Genomic DNA, 17,390 nt, shown 5'->3' with positions numbered 1-17,390 from the left:
AATTGCATTTTTGGGGGAGCCACACCTGACAATGCTCAGGACTTACTTCTGGCTCTGCACTCAGGGATCACACCTGGTAGTCTTCAGGGACTATAGGAGATGATGGGGATTGAACCCAAGTCAGCTGTGTGCAAGGCGGGCAGCCTACCTACTGTACTATCTCTCCAGCCCCAGATTGAACAGTTTTAAATAGGACACTAAACTATAGTGATTATGGTTTTAATTACTAAATTAAAAATACCCCTAAATTGATTAATAGTGTGGGAGATGATGGTAGTTAAGATAGAGGAGGGTCCACTAGTTGCAAATGATTACTCTGGACAAGAAATAAGTCTTTAAAGCAGGTAAAAGGATATATACATAACTTTCAGCATCTGTATCACAAACCTTAATGCCTGAAATGAGCCAGGAATAGCCCTTGTGCACCACTAGACATGCTTCTCTTCTACCCTCAAGCCCCTAGAAAAGAAAACTTAGAGACCTAGTTGAAGATGAGAGTATAAAATAGTACAGTCACATTGGAAAACACTCTTGACAGTTCCTCAAAAAGTAAAATGTTGAATTATCATATGATCTGACAGTTCTACTCCTAGCTATATTATCAAGAGAAATGAAAACATACATCCTTGCAAAATTCATTTTTGCATTGTTCACAGTGGAAAATAACCCATAAGTTCATCAGCTGATAAATGGATAAATAAATTGTGATCTTATATTATTTTTCACAGTCACAGTCACGATTATCCCATTGTTTGTTGATTTACTCAAGCGGGCACTAGTAACTTCTCTATTACACTCAGCCCTGAGATTTTAGCAGCCTCTCCTTACTTATCTTTCCCAACGATTGGAGGCTCTTTCAGGGTCAGGGGAATGAGACCTATCATTACTGTTTTTGGCATATCAAATACGCCATGGGTAATTTTAAGAATAAAATTATAAGTAATAATGTATTATTCTTCAGTATAAAAGGAATAAAGTACTTATAATTGAAAGCATTGTGCTGAGTTAAGGAAAGTAATCATAGAAGATCACATTCTGTATAATTCCATTCAGTTGAAATATCCAGAATAGGGAAATGCAGAGACTAGTGGTTGTTGTGGCATGGTAAGGTGGAAGAATGAGGTTGATTAATAGGAAGACTTTATTCTGTGAGACAAAAATGTTATAAAATTAGGTTGTAGTGATTGATGTATAGCTTTTTTTTTAATATTTTATTTATTTATTTATTTTTTCACCATGTGGAAAGTTACAGAGTTCTCAGGTTTATGTCTCAGTTATACCGTATTCAAACACCATCCCTTCACCAGTGCCCATATTCCACCACCAAAAGCCCCGGTATACCCCCGCCCCCCATCCCAACTGTATAACTGATGAATTTCACTTCATTTTCTCTTCACCTTGATTACGTTCCATATTTCAACACAAAACTCACTATTGTTGTGGGAGTTATATCCCCAAACAAGATAACCCTAATAAGGAGGCATTTGATAATTAGTTTTCCATTAAAAGATTGTATGTTTTCAGGTTTTAGAAAAGGTCGCGCGGCCGCTAACGCGCCGGATGTGCCGAAAGGCACACATTCAGATGTGTGCCAGTCCCGAATCCTGGAGCCGTGTTAGTTGCTGCTCAGTGTCGCCAGGGCTCCATCTGGAGAAGGTGTGCTGGCGGCACCTCCTCCTTCCGGCCCCCCGGTGTTGCTGGCCCCGATTTGGGTCCGGAGCATTGTCCGGGCCGCGTTGCTCACCAGAATGCCTGCCGCTTCTCTGTCGATGTATAGCTTTTGAGTTGTATATTTCAAATGAGTTAATTTTATGGTTTGAAAATTTATCTCAAAAAAAATTTCTATTTAATATTTTTATTTAGGCGCCATGATTTACAAAGCTGTTAATAACAGAGTTTCAGACAATATTCTAACTATAATCTCATACCAGTGTAAGTGTCCCTCCACCAGTGACCCAAGGTTCCCTTCTATCCTGCCTCCTTAACAAATTCATTAGCATTTTAATTATTACAGTTTGGAACACATTGTTATCATAACATTGGCTTTACAATTTTGATGTACACAGCCACTTCATCTCTATACCACAATTATCTGTGGCTCCTGGTCAATGCCCAGTGTTACCATCAGTTTGTCTCCTCTTCCTCCCCTTCCTTGACACTCTTATGTCTGTAATCCAGGGCCAAGGTTTGCCCACACTGATACCTTCTAATTTTTGTTTTGTTTTGTTTTGGGGGCAACACCCAGTGGTGCTCAGGGGTTACTCCTGGCTTCATTCAGGAATCACTCCCAACAATGCTTGGAGGACCATATGAGATGCAGGGAATTGAACCCGGGTTGTCCACTCGTAAGGCAAGCGCGCTCTCTGCTATACTGTTGCTCTGCCCTCACACTGATACCTTCTACATCCCTTATCTTACTACTCTGTCTCACAGATAAGTGAGAACATCTGGTATTTGCCTGTCCTTCTCCATCTGACTTACCTTGCTTAATATGACAACCCTTGAGTTCCAGACAAGTTTTGGCAACTGCATAATTTCATTCTTTCTATGGTTACATAGTGTTCCATTGTTTATGTATACCTCAACGGCTTTATCCACTCATTTGTCATTGGACTTTTTAATTGTTCTATATATTGGCTATTTTTCTAAGTGTTGTATCGATTCAAAATAGACATACAGGCTCGGGCCGGGGCCGGAGCTCGGGCTCCGGCCGAGATTCGACCCGGGTGCCCATGCCTCTGCACAGCCGCGTGAATGCCGAACGAGCAGGAATCAGTGGCAGCTATAAGACTTGGGGTTCCAGAGAGTGCTTGCAACCATGTATGCGGACTGTGAACTAAGCTTTTGCCCCACGCCGGCTAATGGAGGAAATATCCTTCTCCTTGGTCTCTCCTCCCTCCCGGGGGAGAAGGCGTGGTGTCCGACATTTTATGGGTCCTTTGAGCAGGTGTGAACTTTGTGGCGTGGAGAAAAAAAAATGTGTGCTTTGAACTTGAAACCGGGACACCTGGGCAGGCTCGGGCCGGGGCCGGAGCTCAGGCTCCGGCCGAGATTCGACCCGGGTGCCCATGCCTCTGCACAGCCACGGGAATGCCGAACGAGCAGGAACCAGAGGCAGCTATAAGACTTGGGGTTCCAGAGAGTGCTTGCAACCATGTATCCAGACTGTGAACTAAGCTTTTGCTCTATGCTGCTCCAGGAAGGGAAATGATTCAATTTCCAACTTTAATCTCCCTGGATTTAATTACTAAAATACAGAAATTGTAAACCGCGTGGCCGCTACCGCAACTGCACGACTTTTTATCTCCTCATTCTCAGTGAGAAACTCAATATCAGTGGCAAACTCAATATCAAATATTTCCTTGTCAATAGGGCTGTATTCTTGGGGGATAAATTCCAACAAAAATAGTGAGTCTGTGTTGAAACTCCAACAATAGTGAGTTTTGTGTTGAAATATGGAATGTAATCAAGGTAAAGAGAAGAGTGAAATTTATCAGTTACCCAGGCAGGGGTGGGGGGTGGGGGTGGGAGGCATACTGGGGTTTTTGGTGGTGGAATATGGGCACTGGTGAAAGGACGGGTGTTTGAACATTGTATAACTGAGACATAAGCCTGAGAACTTTGTAACTTTTCACATGGTGATTCAATAAAATAAATAAAAAAATAAATAAAAATTAAAAAAAATTAAAAAAATAGACATACAGATTAGTGGGATGAATTGAGAGCCCAGAATTAAATTTCTGCACACAATGAACCATTAATTTATGATAAAGTGTTCAAGAGCATAAAATGGAGAAAGACAAGTTTCTTCAATACATGGTGTTGGACAAACTAGATAGCAACATAGAAAAGAGTGAAACTGATCGTACTCTCACAGCATGTACAAAAGTTAACTGAAAGTGCATAAAAAACTTGTATGTTAGACCTGAAATCGTAAAATACACTGGAGAAAACAGGCAGGATACTCAGGCCATTGACTTCTATGGTATATTTTGGTGATTTGACTTGAGAGTCAAGGGAAATAGATTCAAAAATAAACAATTTAGATTGCATTCAACCGAAAAGCTTCTGCTTAGCTAAAGAAACTGTCATTAAAATGGGAAGACATTGGGGACTGGAATGATAGCACAGCGGGTAGGGCGTTTGCCTTGCATGCCGCCAACCCAGGTTCGGTTCCCAGCATCCCATATGGTCCCCAGAGCACCACCAGGAGTAATTACTGAGTGCAGAGCCAGGATTAACCCCTGTGCATCGCTGGTTGTGACCCAAATAGCAAAAAAAAAAAAATTAAAAATAAAATGGAAAGACATGAGTGCTTGAAAGTAACTCTGGTCACCCCTGCCACCTCTGGACCAAACTGTTAGGGCCTCACTGGTGAGCTGGAATTTGCCGGGAGTGACCCCCTAGCTGTGTACCACATGGGAGACATCTCACCATCTCACCGTACACACAAAGTGAAGAGACACAAAGACAGATGAGAGAAAACATTGGCATAGCATATGTTTCACAAAGGTTTAATATTTGAGCTCTTTGAGGAACTCACAAAACTCAACAAGGAAACAAACAGTGGAACAGACTCTTGGCCAAAGAAGACATTTAGGGTCAAAGAGATAGTACAGGGAGTTGCTTTGTACCAGGTTACAGTTGGCCACAATGCTGGTTCAAATCCCCAACACTACCAGTGGTCTCCTGAGCACAGAGCCAGGAATCGCTCCTGAGTACTTCCAGGTGGGGCAAAAGCCAAAGAAGAAAAGAAAAAAGATAAAATATGACACTTGTGAGAATGACTTATATCAAATAGGGTAGACAAAAGCAGGAGTGTGGAGAAAAAGGAACCAGCATATACTATTAGGTACGTAAATTGACTCAGCTTCTCTGGATTGGAGATTATACAAAATATTAAAATTGGATCTATGATCTAATTTAATAATTCTCCTCTTGGGTATCTTATCCAAAGAACCCCCAAACACTAATTTAAAGATACTTTTACAGCTGTGTTCATTGCAGTGCTGTATATAATAGCCAGGATATGGAAACAGCCCATGTCTAATGACAGATCCATAGATTTAAAAAGTTGTGGGAGATATATGCAATGAAATACCACTGAACCATAAGAAGAAATGAAATCTGGCCTCTTACATTAACGTAATGGAACTGCAGGGGCTCAATTAATTGAACTGAATTAATTCAGAAGGAAAAAAGAAAATGAATGATCTTGCTCCTATGTGGGTGCTGGAGCAGCTAAGAAAGGGAACAGAAAAAACCAAACCCTTAGACTTAGGCCTTAAAACTGAGGTTTACAGAGCAGGGAGGGGGATCAAATCCAGGAATGGCCTAGTGACCTGTGGCGGAGGCATATCGGTACTTTGCTAGTGGCTGTGAAGGGGTTACACTGATTTTTTTAACAGGTGTGACTTTGTACCTATAACACACATGCAAATTAACAACTCAGTAAATGAGACTTTTAAATTTAAAAAAAAATTGGGGGGCTACACCTGCAAAAAAGGGGTTACTTTTGGCTCTGCATTCAAGAATTACTCCTGGCAGTGCTTAGGGGACCACATGGGATGCTAGGAATTGAACCCTGGTTGATTGTGGAAAGCAAGTGTCTTACCTGCTGTATTATCACTATCACTCCGGTCCCATAAAAAAAATATTTTTAAGGACACTGGGGCACCATTTGATACCAGGGTACAAATCCCATCTCCTGAATGTAGAGCATTGAGCAATCTCTCCTGCCCAGAGGTTAATTGTCCTTTAAGTTGAACTTAAGTTTAGGGTTTAAGTTTATTTCAGGGTGCTCTACTACACTGTTGCAGTGGGTGAGCTCCTTGGCCTTTATCAGGATGGTCTACTCAGTGGCTTTTGAGTGTAATGACATAAATTGATTTGGAAAGCGAATCTGTTGGGACCCCCACAGCAGCACTGCAAGGAATCCAGGAATAGTAACACACTTAGTTTTAGTAAAAGGAGGAAAAACGCTCCCTGATGTCTTGGATTTTTCGACCTTTCAGAAGCCATCAATCAGGAGGATAGTCTTTGAATGCCATTTTAGTCCACATCCCATGTTTGCACAGAGCCTTCCAGACTCCCTTCAAGCACTCTCGCTCAGGTATACCCTTTCCGTTCTGTGGTTTTAAGGGATTTCCAGGTCTTCTTATCACAGAACATCAGAACTGGATGGGTGGATGGGGATTTTATAAATTAGTGTAGTTTAACTCTTGATTTTAGTAACTGTCCACTTTATCAGCAATACTGAACTACCTTAGTTAATCATTCTAATGTGAATGCAAAGTAATCCAGAGAGCAGTACCTGAGGGAGTGGAACATTATTTTCAACATTATTAGTGAAACCTGAATTTCAGAGATCTAATGTACTTATCTTATTCCTCTTGGATTATTCAGAACTAAAACAAAAAGTTAATGGCCGAGAGATAATATAGCTGTTAAGGCTCTTATCTTCCACACAGCTGTCCAGGGTTCAATTCCGGGCACCCCATAGGGTCCCCATAGCCACACCAGAAGTGATTCCTGAGTGCAGAACCAGGAGCAAGCCCTGAGTACCATGAGGTGTGGCTCAAAACAAAACAAATTAATGGTAATCTTATATATAAATTGTCTTCTTCAAGGTTTTTTTCTTTTTCCAACTTTTCCCCTTGTTAATTTTCTTTATTTTTGCTTTTAGGGTCACATGTGGCGATGCACAGGGGTTACTCCTGGCACTCAGGAATAACTCCTGGCGGTGCTCAGGGGACCATATGGGATGCTGGGAATTGAACCTGGGTCGGCTGTGTGCAAGGCAAACGCCCTACTGGCTGTGCTATTGCTCCAGCCCCACCCCTTGTTAATTTTCTTATGCTTTTGTTTTCTATTTCTTTGATTCTGCTCTTTATTATTTCACTTTCTTTAGAATTTAGCTTGCTCTCTTTCTGCCTTAAAGTGACAATAGGTGAATGATTTTAGTACCTTTTTCTTTTCATATTAACATGTAAAATGATATGCCTTCTCTGTTTATTACTCCAATACATTTCTTGATTTTAATATTTTATATAATATTTTATATAAAATATTTTTAATATTTTATTTTCACTTAAAGGTACTTCTAATTTCCTGTATAATATTTTGACCTGTAGGTTATTTTGAACTATCAAACAGTTCATAACAATTGGTTTAAAATAAGGTCTTTACTACTTGTTAATATTCTCTATCTTTTTTAGGAACTCAAGCGATTTAAGAACTTTGTAAAAACCTGCCCTCCTTTCGATATTGTCATCGATGGACTCAATGTTGCCAAAATGTTTCCCAAAACTCGGGAATCTCAAAGTGTAAGTACTAGTTTCATTCTGCTATTCCAAACCTCCAGAGTACCCATTTGTGATCTTCATTGGATCGCTTAAATCGACACTTTTTCTCCCTCTAAAACTATGCTTCTGAAAGTACCCAGTGACCAATTACCCATCTAACATTCACCGTTTTCATCTCTGATAAGCAAGTGAGTCTTGTAAATTGTGTAAGAGCAAGAGGAAAGCGCCCATCTCACACAGAGCCAAGTTCTTCCTCTTTGTCTGGCTTCTCCATGACCTTCTCCAGGACATTACTCTCTCCTTGGGGTTCATCATCGCTACCTGTAGTGACATCTTTCTATTTATAAATGATCAGTACATAATACTGAAAATATCACTCACAGCACTTTTTTCCAGACATAATATGTTCATAAATTAGTTTAAGTAGTTCTTTCGTGGGGGAGGCTAGGTGGGGTAAGGGAAACCAATTCTATCAATTTTAAATGCCATAGTAGTTTCTAATAGTAATGTCATGATTCTTGTTGTTTTTGTTTTGTTTTGTTTTGTTTTGGGGAGGGTTGGATAGGGGAGGGACATTAGGGTTGGTCCATACCCACCAGTGCACAGGACTTACTCTTAGCTCTATATTCAGGGATCGCTCCTGACTGTGCTTAGAATGCCGTAAGCAGTGCTGGGATAGAACTGGGTTCTGTGACATGAACAGCAAATGCCTTTACCCTCTGTATTATGTCTCTAGCCCAATATTATGATTTTTTGCGGGATAGGAGAGGCACTCAGCAATGCTCAGGGGCTACTCTGCTGTACTATCACTCTGGCCCACAAGTTAAAAATATTTTTGACTCATAAGTATTGGAGGCAGTCATATTTGAGGGGCCTTTCAGGCAGCAATGGTATACACATAAAGCCAGAAGAAGAAGAATGAAGGGATTATCACTAAAGCTCCGTAAAGCTCACAATCAGAAGGGCATATTTAAAAGTTACCCATCTAAGCTGAGAAATTAAAAGCTCTGCATTTTTGCCTTTTGTTTGGTATCCATTCTCATAGAAAATACTAAAATTGGACTCGTCATCCATGTTCTATCCCTAGTGCCACCTGGAGATTCCCTAAGAATCACCAGGAGTGACCCAGGCACAGAGCCAGAAGTAGCTCCCCAAGACTGCTGGGAGCATAACCACAAACAGCAAACAAAAAAATGGAGGGAGGCTTGCCAGAAATAATGCAGCGTGAATATGGGGGGAGAGTAATGTACATAAAATGATGTGGTAGGCATTAAGGGAAACAAATATGTACATGTTTCTACAGACTTTGGCAAACATAGAGGCAGATAACAAAAGATCAACTAAAGAAATCATATGTGATAAAACCATTGCTTTTATCTTTTACTCTTAAAAGAATTTAATGTTTTAAAAAGCAGAAAAGCAAAAATCAAATAACCTGGGTTCCTGGCATCCCATATGGTCCCCTGAGCACCACCAGGAGTGACCCTCAAGCACAGAACCAGGAGTAAGCCCTCAGCACTGCCACTTGTGGCCCAAAAAACAAAAACAAAAAGGGGGTCAGTGATAGTTCAACTGACTGAACCTTGTTTTTATATGCTGGAGCCCCAGGTTTGATCTCCAGGACCACATGGTCCCCAAATACCTCTAGGAGTGACCCCCAAGCATCAAACTGGAAGTACTCACCAAGTGTCATTGGCTGTGATTCAGAAGCAAAAAATATAGAATTTAATGTTGTCAGTAGTTCATATGAAAAGTAGTTGTTATTTATTCAGCTTTTCAGAGTACTATTGTCTTGTGGCAGTGCACTGACTTCATTTGGGGGGAATATCAGCTCAAACTCAGCTGAAAGATGTCACCTAAAGGAGGAAACAGAAAAAAAATTGTTTTCTGAATTTTTTTCTCAAATCTCTGAAATTACACTGTAGCACTGTTGTCCTGTTGTTCATTGATTTGTTTGAGTGGGCACAGTAACGTCTCCATTTGAGAGACGTTTTTGGCATATGGAATACACCACAGGTAGCTTGCCAGATTCTGCTATGTTGGCGGGATACTCTCAGTAGCTTGCTGGGTTTTCCGAGAGGGATGGAGGAATCGAAACGCCCTACCCACTGTGCTATTGCTTCAGTCCTGAAATTACAATCACTATATCACTGTCATCCCGTTGCTCACCTATTTGCTCGAGCGGGCACAAGTAACGTCTCCATTGTAAGACTTGTTGTTACTGTTTTTGGCATATCAAATATGCCACAGGTAGTTTGCCAAGCTCTGCCATGTGGGCGAGATACTCTCAGTAGCTTGCTGGGCTCTCTGAGAGGGCTGGAGGAATCGAACCCGGGTCAGCCACGTGCAAGGCGAACGCCCTACTCACTGTGCTATCGCTCCAGCCCCTGAAATTACACATTGTTTAAGAATAAAGGCCTGGGGCTGGACTGATAGTACAGCGGGTAGGTGTTAGCCTTGCACAAGGCCACCCAGGTTTGATCCTGAACATCCCATATGGTCTATTGAGCTCTGCCAGACTAATTCCTGAGTGCAGGAGAGGGGTAACCCCTGAGCATCACTGGATGTGCCCCCGAAACAAAACCAAAAAGACCAACCTAGGCTAGAAAGAGCACAGCAGACAGGGCTCTTGTCATTTTGTTGTTGTGATTCTTACTGCTGTCCATCCTTCACTTTACTTCTCCAAAGTTTGAATTTTGGTTTTCAAGATGTCCCTAAAGAAGGGAAGTCCCAGTTCCAACTTTCTCCCATCACTGGTCATGGATAGGAGGGTCTTATAGTTCCTCAGTCACTATTCATTTTTCATAGATAACTTGGGAAGTCACATTGCATTAGGTAAAATATTGCCAAACTGACTAAGCATTTCCTTCTGTCTATGCACCATTCCATCCACTTCAACTGCTGCATGTGTGTAGGAATTATGATTTTTCATGTGACTGTGGGAATAACCTAGCTCTCAGAATTCTTTTGGGGAGTAGGAGGGCTGAAGGGGGACTTCCCAAACAATGTCCAGGCACCCAGAGTCATTCCCTGAAGTACTTGGCCAATCAGGCCGCACAGGTCAGTACTCAGGCTTGGGGATGCAGTGCTGTGCTGCTAGAAATGGAAGGGCCCCACACAGGGAAAACATGTGCCCTGGTTCCCTCTGCTACCTTCCTAGCTCCTCAGAATTATTATTTTCATTATTATTATTATTATTATTATTATTATTATTATTATTATTATTATATTGTTTTGCTTTTTGGGTCACACCCGGTGATGCACACGGGTCACTCCTGGCTCTGCATTCAGGAATTACCCCTGGTGGTGCTCAGGGGACCATATGGGATGCTGGGAATAGAACTTGAGTTGGCCGCGTGCAAGGCAAATGCCCTACCCATTGTGCTATCTCTCCAGCCCCAGCTCTGAATTATTTTAAACACAGTCCAACTGCTAGAAAAGGAACAGTCGGTCAAAACTCAGGTGGAGCCATCAAGAACAAGGAGAAAGATCAATGAAGCCTAGCAAAGTTTCCATAAAAATTCGACCTCAGTGGGACTGGAGCAGTAGTACAGCAGGTAGAGTGTTTACCTTGCACACAGTAGACCCAGGTTCGATTCCCAGTATCCCATATGCAAAGCCAGGAGTAACCCCTGTGTATCGCCGGGTGTGACCCAAAATTAAAAAATAAAATTTGACCTCAGGTTCCCTTTCTTTCCAAATGTCCCCAAAAGGTATACTTGGCACAGTGTTTGAAACAAAATTTCCAGAATTGCCTTTCCTCAAGTAATCTGGTATCTAAGAGAAGCATTGTTAGGAACAGTGTTGCTAAGCTCCTGTATCTGTTTTCTTTCTGGCAAAATCTTATTGGCAAGTTGATTCTCCTGTGGTGTATCACTGATAATGCTTGTGTGATAACTATTTGGGGTGTGGTGAGATTGTGAATCATTATTGTGTATATCTTGCTTCTATGGCAGTGTTGTAAAACACACTGCTCAGGAATGTGGTAGGTAGTGACAACCTCTGACGATTTAATGCCCACTTTAGCAAATAATGACTTAAAGTATTTGTTGAATCTGAAAGGTAAGGAGCAATTTCAGAATGAACAATTAGTTTGCTTAAACATGTTCTTGAAGTTATAAACCGCTCTTCTAAATTATCTTGAAGTTAATTATCTTCTAATTATTAATAATTTTTGCTATTTATTTTGAAAAAAACTATTTTTTCTTTTAACATATTTTATATTTTAAAAAATAAAATAAGGGGCTGGAGTGATAACACAGCGGGTAGGGCGTTTGCCTTGCACGTGGCTGACCCAGGTTCGATTCCCAGCATCCCATATGGTCCCCTGAGCACCACCAGGGGTAATTCCTGAGTGCAGAGCCAGGAGTAACCCCTGTGCATCGCCAGGTGTGACCCAAAAAGCAAAATAAAATAAAATAACATAAAATAAGTTCTATTTTGGACTTCTTACAAAGTCCTTTACCAGTAAAGGCTGGTTTTTCTGCCCAAATACAATTAAGATCAGTTGATTAAATCAATTCAGATAATAGGTTGTATTGCAATGTTTCATTTAGACATCTTTAGATAATATTAGGAATATACAGTTCTTTATAGTGTTCACCCCCTCCACATAAATTTTCTTAATTTATAGATTATATCTGTTCTACTTTGTTCTGTAACAGATATAAGATAGTTGCAATTATATATGCAATGTAGAAGGTTAACTTAAAATAAGAGTACAAAGGGAAAATAAGCTCAGGAAAACTAGGAGATTTGAAGTGGGCACACAAAGTGCATACTATGAATTGCTCTCCCTTAGCCTATAAAGTCAGTCAATAAACTTAAAGATGAAAATTCAGTTACTGAAGAGTAGCGTGGGGTCACTCCTGGCAGTTCTTGCAGGGCCATGCAGTGCTGAGAATCAAACCCAAGCCTCTTGCATGCTAAGCATGCACTCAGCCTTCTGAGCTATCTCTCTTGCCCTTAAAAGTTTTCTTAACTGTTTAGGAAAGAGATGACAGATAGGCAATGTTACCGGACTTAGGTCTGTAAGATAAATGAAAACAGAAGTTCCTCTTCAAATGGCCTGAAATAACCCTACAAAATAGATCAGCATTCAGGAGATCCAGGTTAGATCAGTATTGCCAGGGGTGATCTCCAGTCACAGAGCCAGGAATTGTCCTGATTGCCTCCAGGAATGCAACCTCCCTACACCCCGCCCCCAAACAAATACAGATATAATACTTAGCTTGGAGCTTTGCATGCCGGAGGCCCAGATTCTATCCCAGCTACCACATGGCTCTCCAGGCACTGCCAGGAACAACCCCCAAGCACAAAGCCAGGAGTGTCACCCTTTGAAAGTGAAATTTGAAGCCACATCATCTTGTGGCTATGAAAGTATTAATGTTACTACATTCTTAATTTCTTTTCAATATTTAATTTTATTCACTCCACTTTATCCATCCCACTTCTGTGACATTTACTTGATCATCATTCTGATCTGATTTACTTAGCCATCATCATGCCATTGGAGAAATAAAGAAAAAAAAGCATAGATCTCATAATATCTGATTTCCTACTAAGTTAGTTTTTTTTACTTACTAAGTTAGTTTTTTTTGTGCAAGAGTTCCAAGCTGTCTGGGGAAATAGTAAGGGGATAAAACTTGCCTTGCACATGGCTGACCCTGGTTTGATCACCAGAACTATGGGCCCCTGAGGACTACCAGGAATGATCCCTGAGAACAGAGTCAAGAGTAATTCCAGAGTGAGCAATAAGTTTATTTAAACATGTTCTTGAAGCTATAAACTGCTCTTCTAATTATCTTGAAGCACTAACACTTTATTAATCAATTTTTAATTAATCAACTCCCCTGCCCTGCCCAGTGCCACCCAAAAAATCTGATTCACAAGGATACCAAATTGTCAATATTAGTCTGTTTCCCCTCTCTGCACATGCACACACATATGCACATGCTCAATCACTATTAAACTGACACTGTAGTGTCTAACCAGAAGTTCTGTTCATGGTTTTAGCCATTTGTTGTTTAACACTGACCATTAATGAGAACTAAGACAGGGGCCAGTGATATGCTTTGATTTTTTTTCTGTACAAGAATTTTTTATGTCTGGTCTTATGTAATCTGCACAACTCCCTATGGTAGGTGTGCTACTATGCTTTCCCATTTTAAAAGTGAGGAAACTAAAGAGAAGAAGGATTGTTAGTTTGTCACATCACTAATAAGCCATAAAGCAGTATTCAAGTATACGACCTGTTCTTATCCCAACTCCCCTGCCCTTCCATCCTGACTTGAGATCCTGCTTGCATCTGAAGTGCTAAATAATATATATTTGTATAGATGAAAGTTTCCCCTGATTCCCTTCCCTTGGTTGAAGGACCAGAGGCTGCATACAATTGGTTGTGGTGCTCATACATATCCTTGTGCTTGCTGGGGACTTCACATTTTACTTGCTGTTTTTACACATACTTGGTTGTGGTGCATCTGGATAAACATTGTTTTGGCACTGGGATCACAGTTGAAAGTGCCTCCAACATGGCACTCAGCACATGCAGTTATGTCAGGAATTGAACTTGCATCAACTACCATTGAGCAATTCCAGGAGTTTTATGTGTGTGTGTGTGTGTGTGTGTGTGTGTGTGTGTGTGTGTGTGTGTGTGTGTGTGTATGAAAATTAGTTAAACATCCGGGGCTGGAGCGATAGCACAGTGGGTAGGGCGTTTGCCTTACACGCAGCAGACCCGAGTTCGATTCCCAGCATCCCATATGTTCCCCTGAGCACCGCCAGGGGTAATTCCTGAGTGCAGAGCCAGGAGTAACCCCTGTGCATTGCTGGGAGTGACCCAAAAAGAAAAAAAAACTTAGTTAAACATCCTTTAGGGATGGGTAAGCTTTTTGGGTGATAAAAAGTATGATAAATCAGAGGAAATGGAGAGCAAAATAAAGATTGGCTATTCTTTCGTTCAATTTTGAAATTTAACAATATCTTATATCTTATTTAAACTGCATTCTTTTATTGGTGCTTTTTCCTTCTAGGAACCATGATTTTCAATAGTTCTATTATTAATGTTTTGGAGTACAGTGTCACTGCATCCTGCCCACCACCAGAGTAACAATATCTCTTCACCACTGTCTCCCAGCTTCTTCTTATCAGCCCTGCTGCCCTTAGCAAACAAAAATAATTGCCTTTTTTAAAATTTATTCTTTCCTTTCAAGAAAGCTACAAAAATAATAGAGTTCCCATGTTCCCCACAGCTAGTTTTCTCTGCCATTCACATCTTCCATTCTTATGATATGATTGTCACAATTAATGAAGGTTATTACAGCTACCCAGATTTCCCTGTTCCCAACAGCCCTTTTCTGTCCTGGGGTCCCATACAGCATCTTGGCTAGCAGTCCCCAGCTCTCATTAGGCCACTCCTGACTGTGGCAGTGTCTCAGACTTTCCTTGATCTGGGTGGCCTTGGAGATGCTGAGAACGGTCCAGTTAGGATGGAGAATGCCCCTCTGTGGGGATCTGTGTGATGTGTTTCTCATGATTATGCTGGGATTGTGGACTTGGGGTCCCAGAGACCTCAGAAGCAAAAGCCCTTTTCCATCACATCATGTTACAAATTGATAGTAGCAACATGACTGATCACTGTGGGTGCAGCTTGATCACTTGCCTGCAAAATGCTGGTCAGATTTTCCCACTGTGGAGATTTATTCTTTCCCCCCTTTTTATACTGTGATTGTTGGAAAGTCATTACTTCCAGGTGGCCTACAAAGAGATGACAATTAGGTTTCACCTTTCAAAGGCAGAACATAAATTATTTGGAATTCTTGTGCACTGAAATGTGTTTGTTTTTCCCCCATTTACCTGTTTCTTTGATCACTTACAACAGTATAGATTTGTGGATGTCTGTGGTTTGGGTTATGATTTAATATTATTTATTTTTGTTTCTAGTTTTTCCCAGTGCAAGATTTTTGTTGACTCCTGTAACTCATTGACCTACCCTACCATTGTGGGTTTTTTTTCCTTTTAGCACCTCCTTACCTGCTGTCACTATGAAGTGCCTCTTTTGTGTAACATTATTGTTGTTTTTGGTAGTGGTGGTGGTGGTGTCTGTGTGTGTGTTCTTCTTTTTTTTTTTTTGACCTCCCCATCAGTGCTGGGGGCACCAGGTCTATGTGCTTAGAAGGTCATGTGGTACCAGGAAGCAAAACCAGAGCCTCACACATGCACAGTAAGTGCTCTGCCCCTGAGCCACATCCCTGGCCCCTAACTTTATATATAAAAAAAAAATCTTTGGGGGGAGGGTTGGTGGAAAGGAGGGTCGGGGTTTCACTCCCTGTAACTTTTGACTCAACAGTGCTCAGCAGCCACCAAGACTATACCAGGTGGTGCCCAGGGGGCCATGTGCCAGGGATTGTACCTGGGGCCTCACACATGCTAGACCTGTGTTTCCCAACCCTAACATTCTTTTTTTTTTTAAGGTTAAAAAATTATAAATAATTTAGCTGGCTGTGTCCAACTTTTTTTTGAAGGAAACAGTGGTGTCCCCTTTTTGATTATAGAGGACAATAAAGAAGAAAGGGATTTTTTAAAAAAAATTTGCTGTATTTTCCAGACTCATATAATACTGTTTCTGCCACTTTTTGTAACGGTTTTGTTTATTCACCTTTGGTGGTTTTTCTTCATAGTTTATATTGCTTGTTTTGGAAGATCGGCATATATTTTTGGGTTTCCATCTTTTACTTGTTCTCTTGGCAGTGGAGGGTGCAGGTGAACAGAGAAGTGGAAAGAGTATAAACTTATTCATATCATCTCTCCTCTTCCTGTGTTTCAGGTAACACAAAAAAGGCTGTCGCTCAACTCAATAACCTTCATTAATTCCAAAAGGAAGGACTATATAGGATATGGGGTTTTCTGTTTGTGTCATGTTAGAGGTATTTTTAGTAATGAATTAGTATGTGTTTTATAATTGGGCAAATAATAAAGATTTTTCAGAGTCAGTGGAAATGCAAAGAAAAAAACTTATCGTTTCCGTGGTTTGAAATGCTTTAGAACTTGAAAAGTTTTCCGTACTGGATTCACTCAAAACCTTTGGCTGTTTTGCATTAAATTCATTTGCTGTGCCTATGTTCTTCACTGGCTTAGTTTCAGTGGTGGAATTGGCACATCTCCCCATTCTTTCATGTAATTTCATGGTCACATAAGCCTTTGACAATTCCTTGGGATGCTGACAGTTGTTTCAAATGTATAGGTGCCTCTTTAACAAGGCTATAATAGGGAGAGTATTTCTCAATATTTCTCAGTATTTGAGTATTTCTCAAAAACCTTCAGTTGTTTTGGTCTGGTATAGCCATAGTAGAAACAGGCGGAATAGGCTGAAATCTTTTCTTTTTCTTTTCTTTCTTTCTTCTTTGTTTTGCTTTGTTTTTAGGTCACACCCAGCTCCAAGGGATCATCTTCCCGGCTGTACTAGAGTTGGGGTAGGGAGGGCCTCTTCTGTGGTGGCTTTCTTCTACTGTCTTTTCTTCCTGCCTTAATACATAACTTCTTCCTTTTTATCTGTGGAATTCTGTCATGCTCCCTGAAGTTTACCCCTCAAGATTACCTGATTTTTTTTTTAATTTTATTTTATTTTATAAGATTACCTGATTTTTGTGTCAGTTTTTTTCTTTCTTCCTTTAGTTTTTATATTTTGTTTGTTTGTTTGGGGGCCACACCCAGCAATGCTCAGGACTTATTCCTGGCTCTGCGTTCAGAGATCACTCCTGGCAGACTGGGGGCGACCATATGTGATGCCGACTGCATGCAAGGCAAGCGCCATACTACTCTCGTTTTTTCCCCTTGAATACACAAACTTGAACCTAGTAAATAACTCCAGGGAACCTTTTACCAGATTTCCCCCTTGAATAAGACATAGTCTCAGAATGGAGGTGACCCTGTGGTCACCAACCTGGATGCTTTCTACTTCAGAAGGGAACAGGTCCTTTCTCTTTCTATGACTTCATTGACACTCCTCCCTCCAAAAGAATGAAGTTTAAAGCTCCCAAACCTGCTACCATTTAGAAGTTAGGATATTCTTTTTGTCTGTTGGTT

At 40.8% G+C, this 17,390-nt stretch overlaps 1 protein-coding gene across 1 annotated transcript in view; it reads left to right on the top strand.

Annotated features, from left to right (window-relative positions):
* PRORP (protein only RNase P catalytic subunit) overlaps positions 1–17,390 on the top strand; it is a 103,294-nt gene that overhangs the window by 27,085 nt on the left and 58,819 nt on the right. Inside the window, exon 5 of the mRNA XM_004612160.2 lies at positions 7,218–7,325. Within this exon, the coding sequence (XP_004612217.2) occupies positions 7,218–7,325 (108 nt within the window). The remainder of the gene's footprint in view (positions 1–7,217; positions 7,326–17,390) is intronic.

Source organism: Sorex araneus, chromosome 3 (genome assembly GCF_027595985.1).
Source record: "Sorex araneus isolate mSorAra2 chromosome 3, mSorAra2.pri, whole genome shotgun sequence".
Classification (NCBI taxonomy): domain Eukaryota; kingdom Metazoa; phylum Chordata; class Mammalia; order Eulipotyphla; family Soricidae; genus Sorex; species Sorex araneus.
The sequence above is the reverse complement of the archived record's forward strand: the minus strand, read 5'-3'. Positions and strand labels throughout refer to the sequence as shown.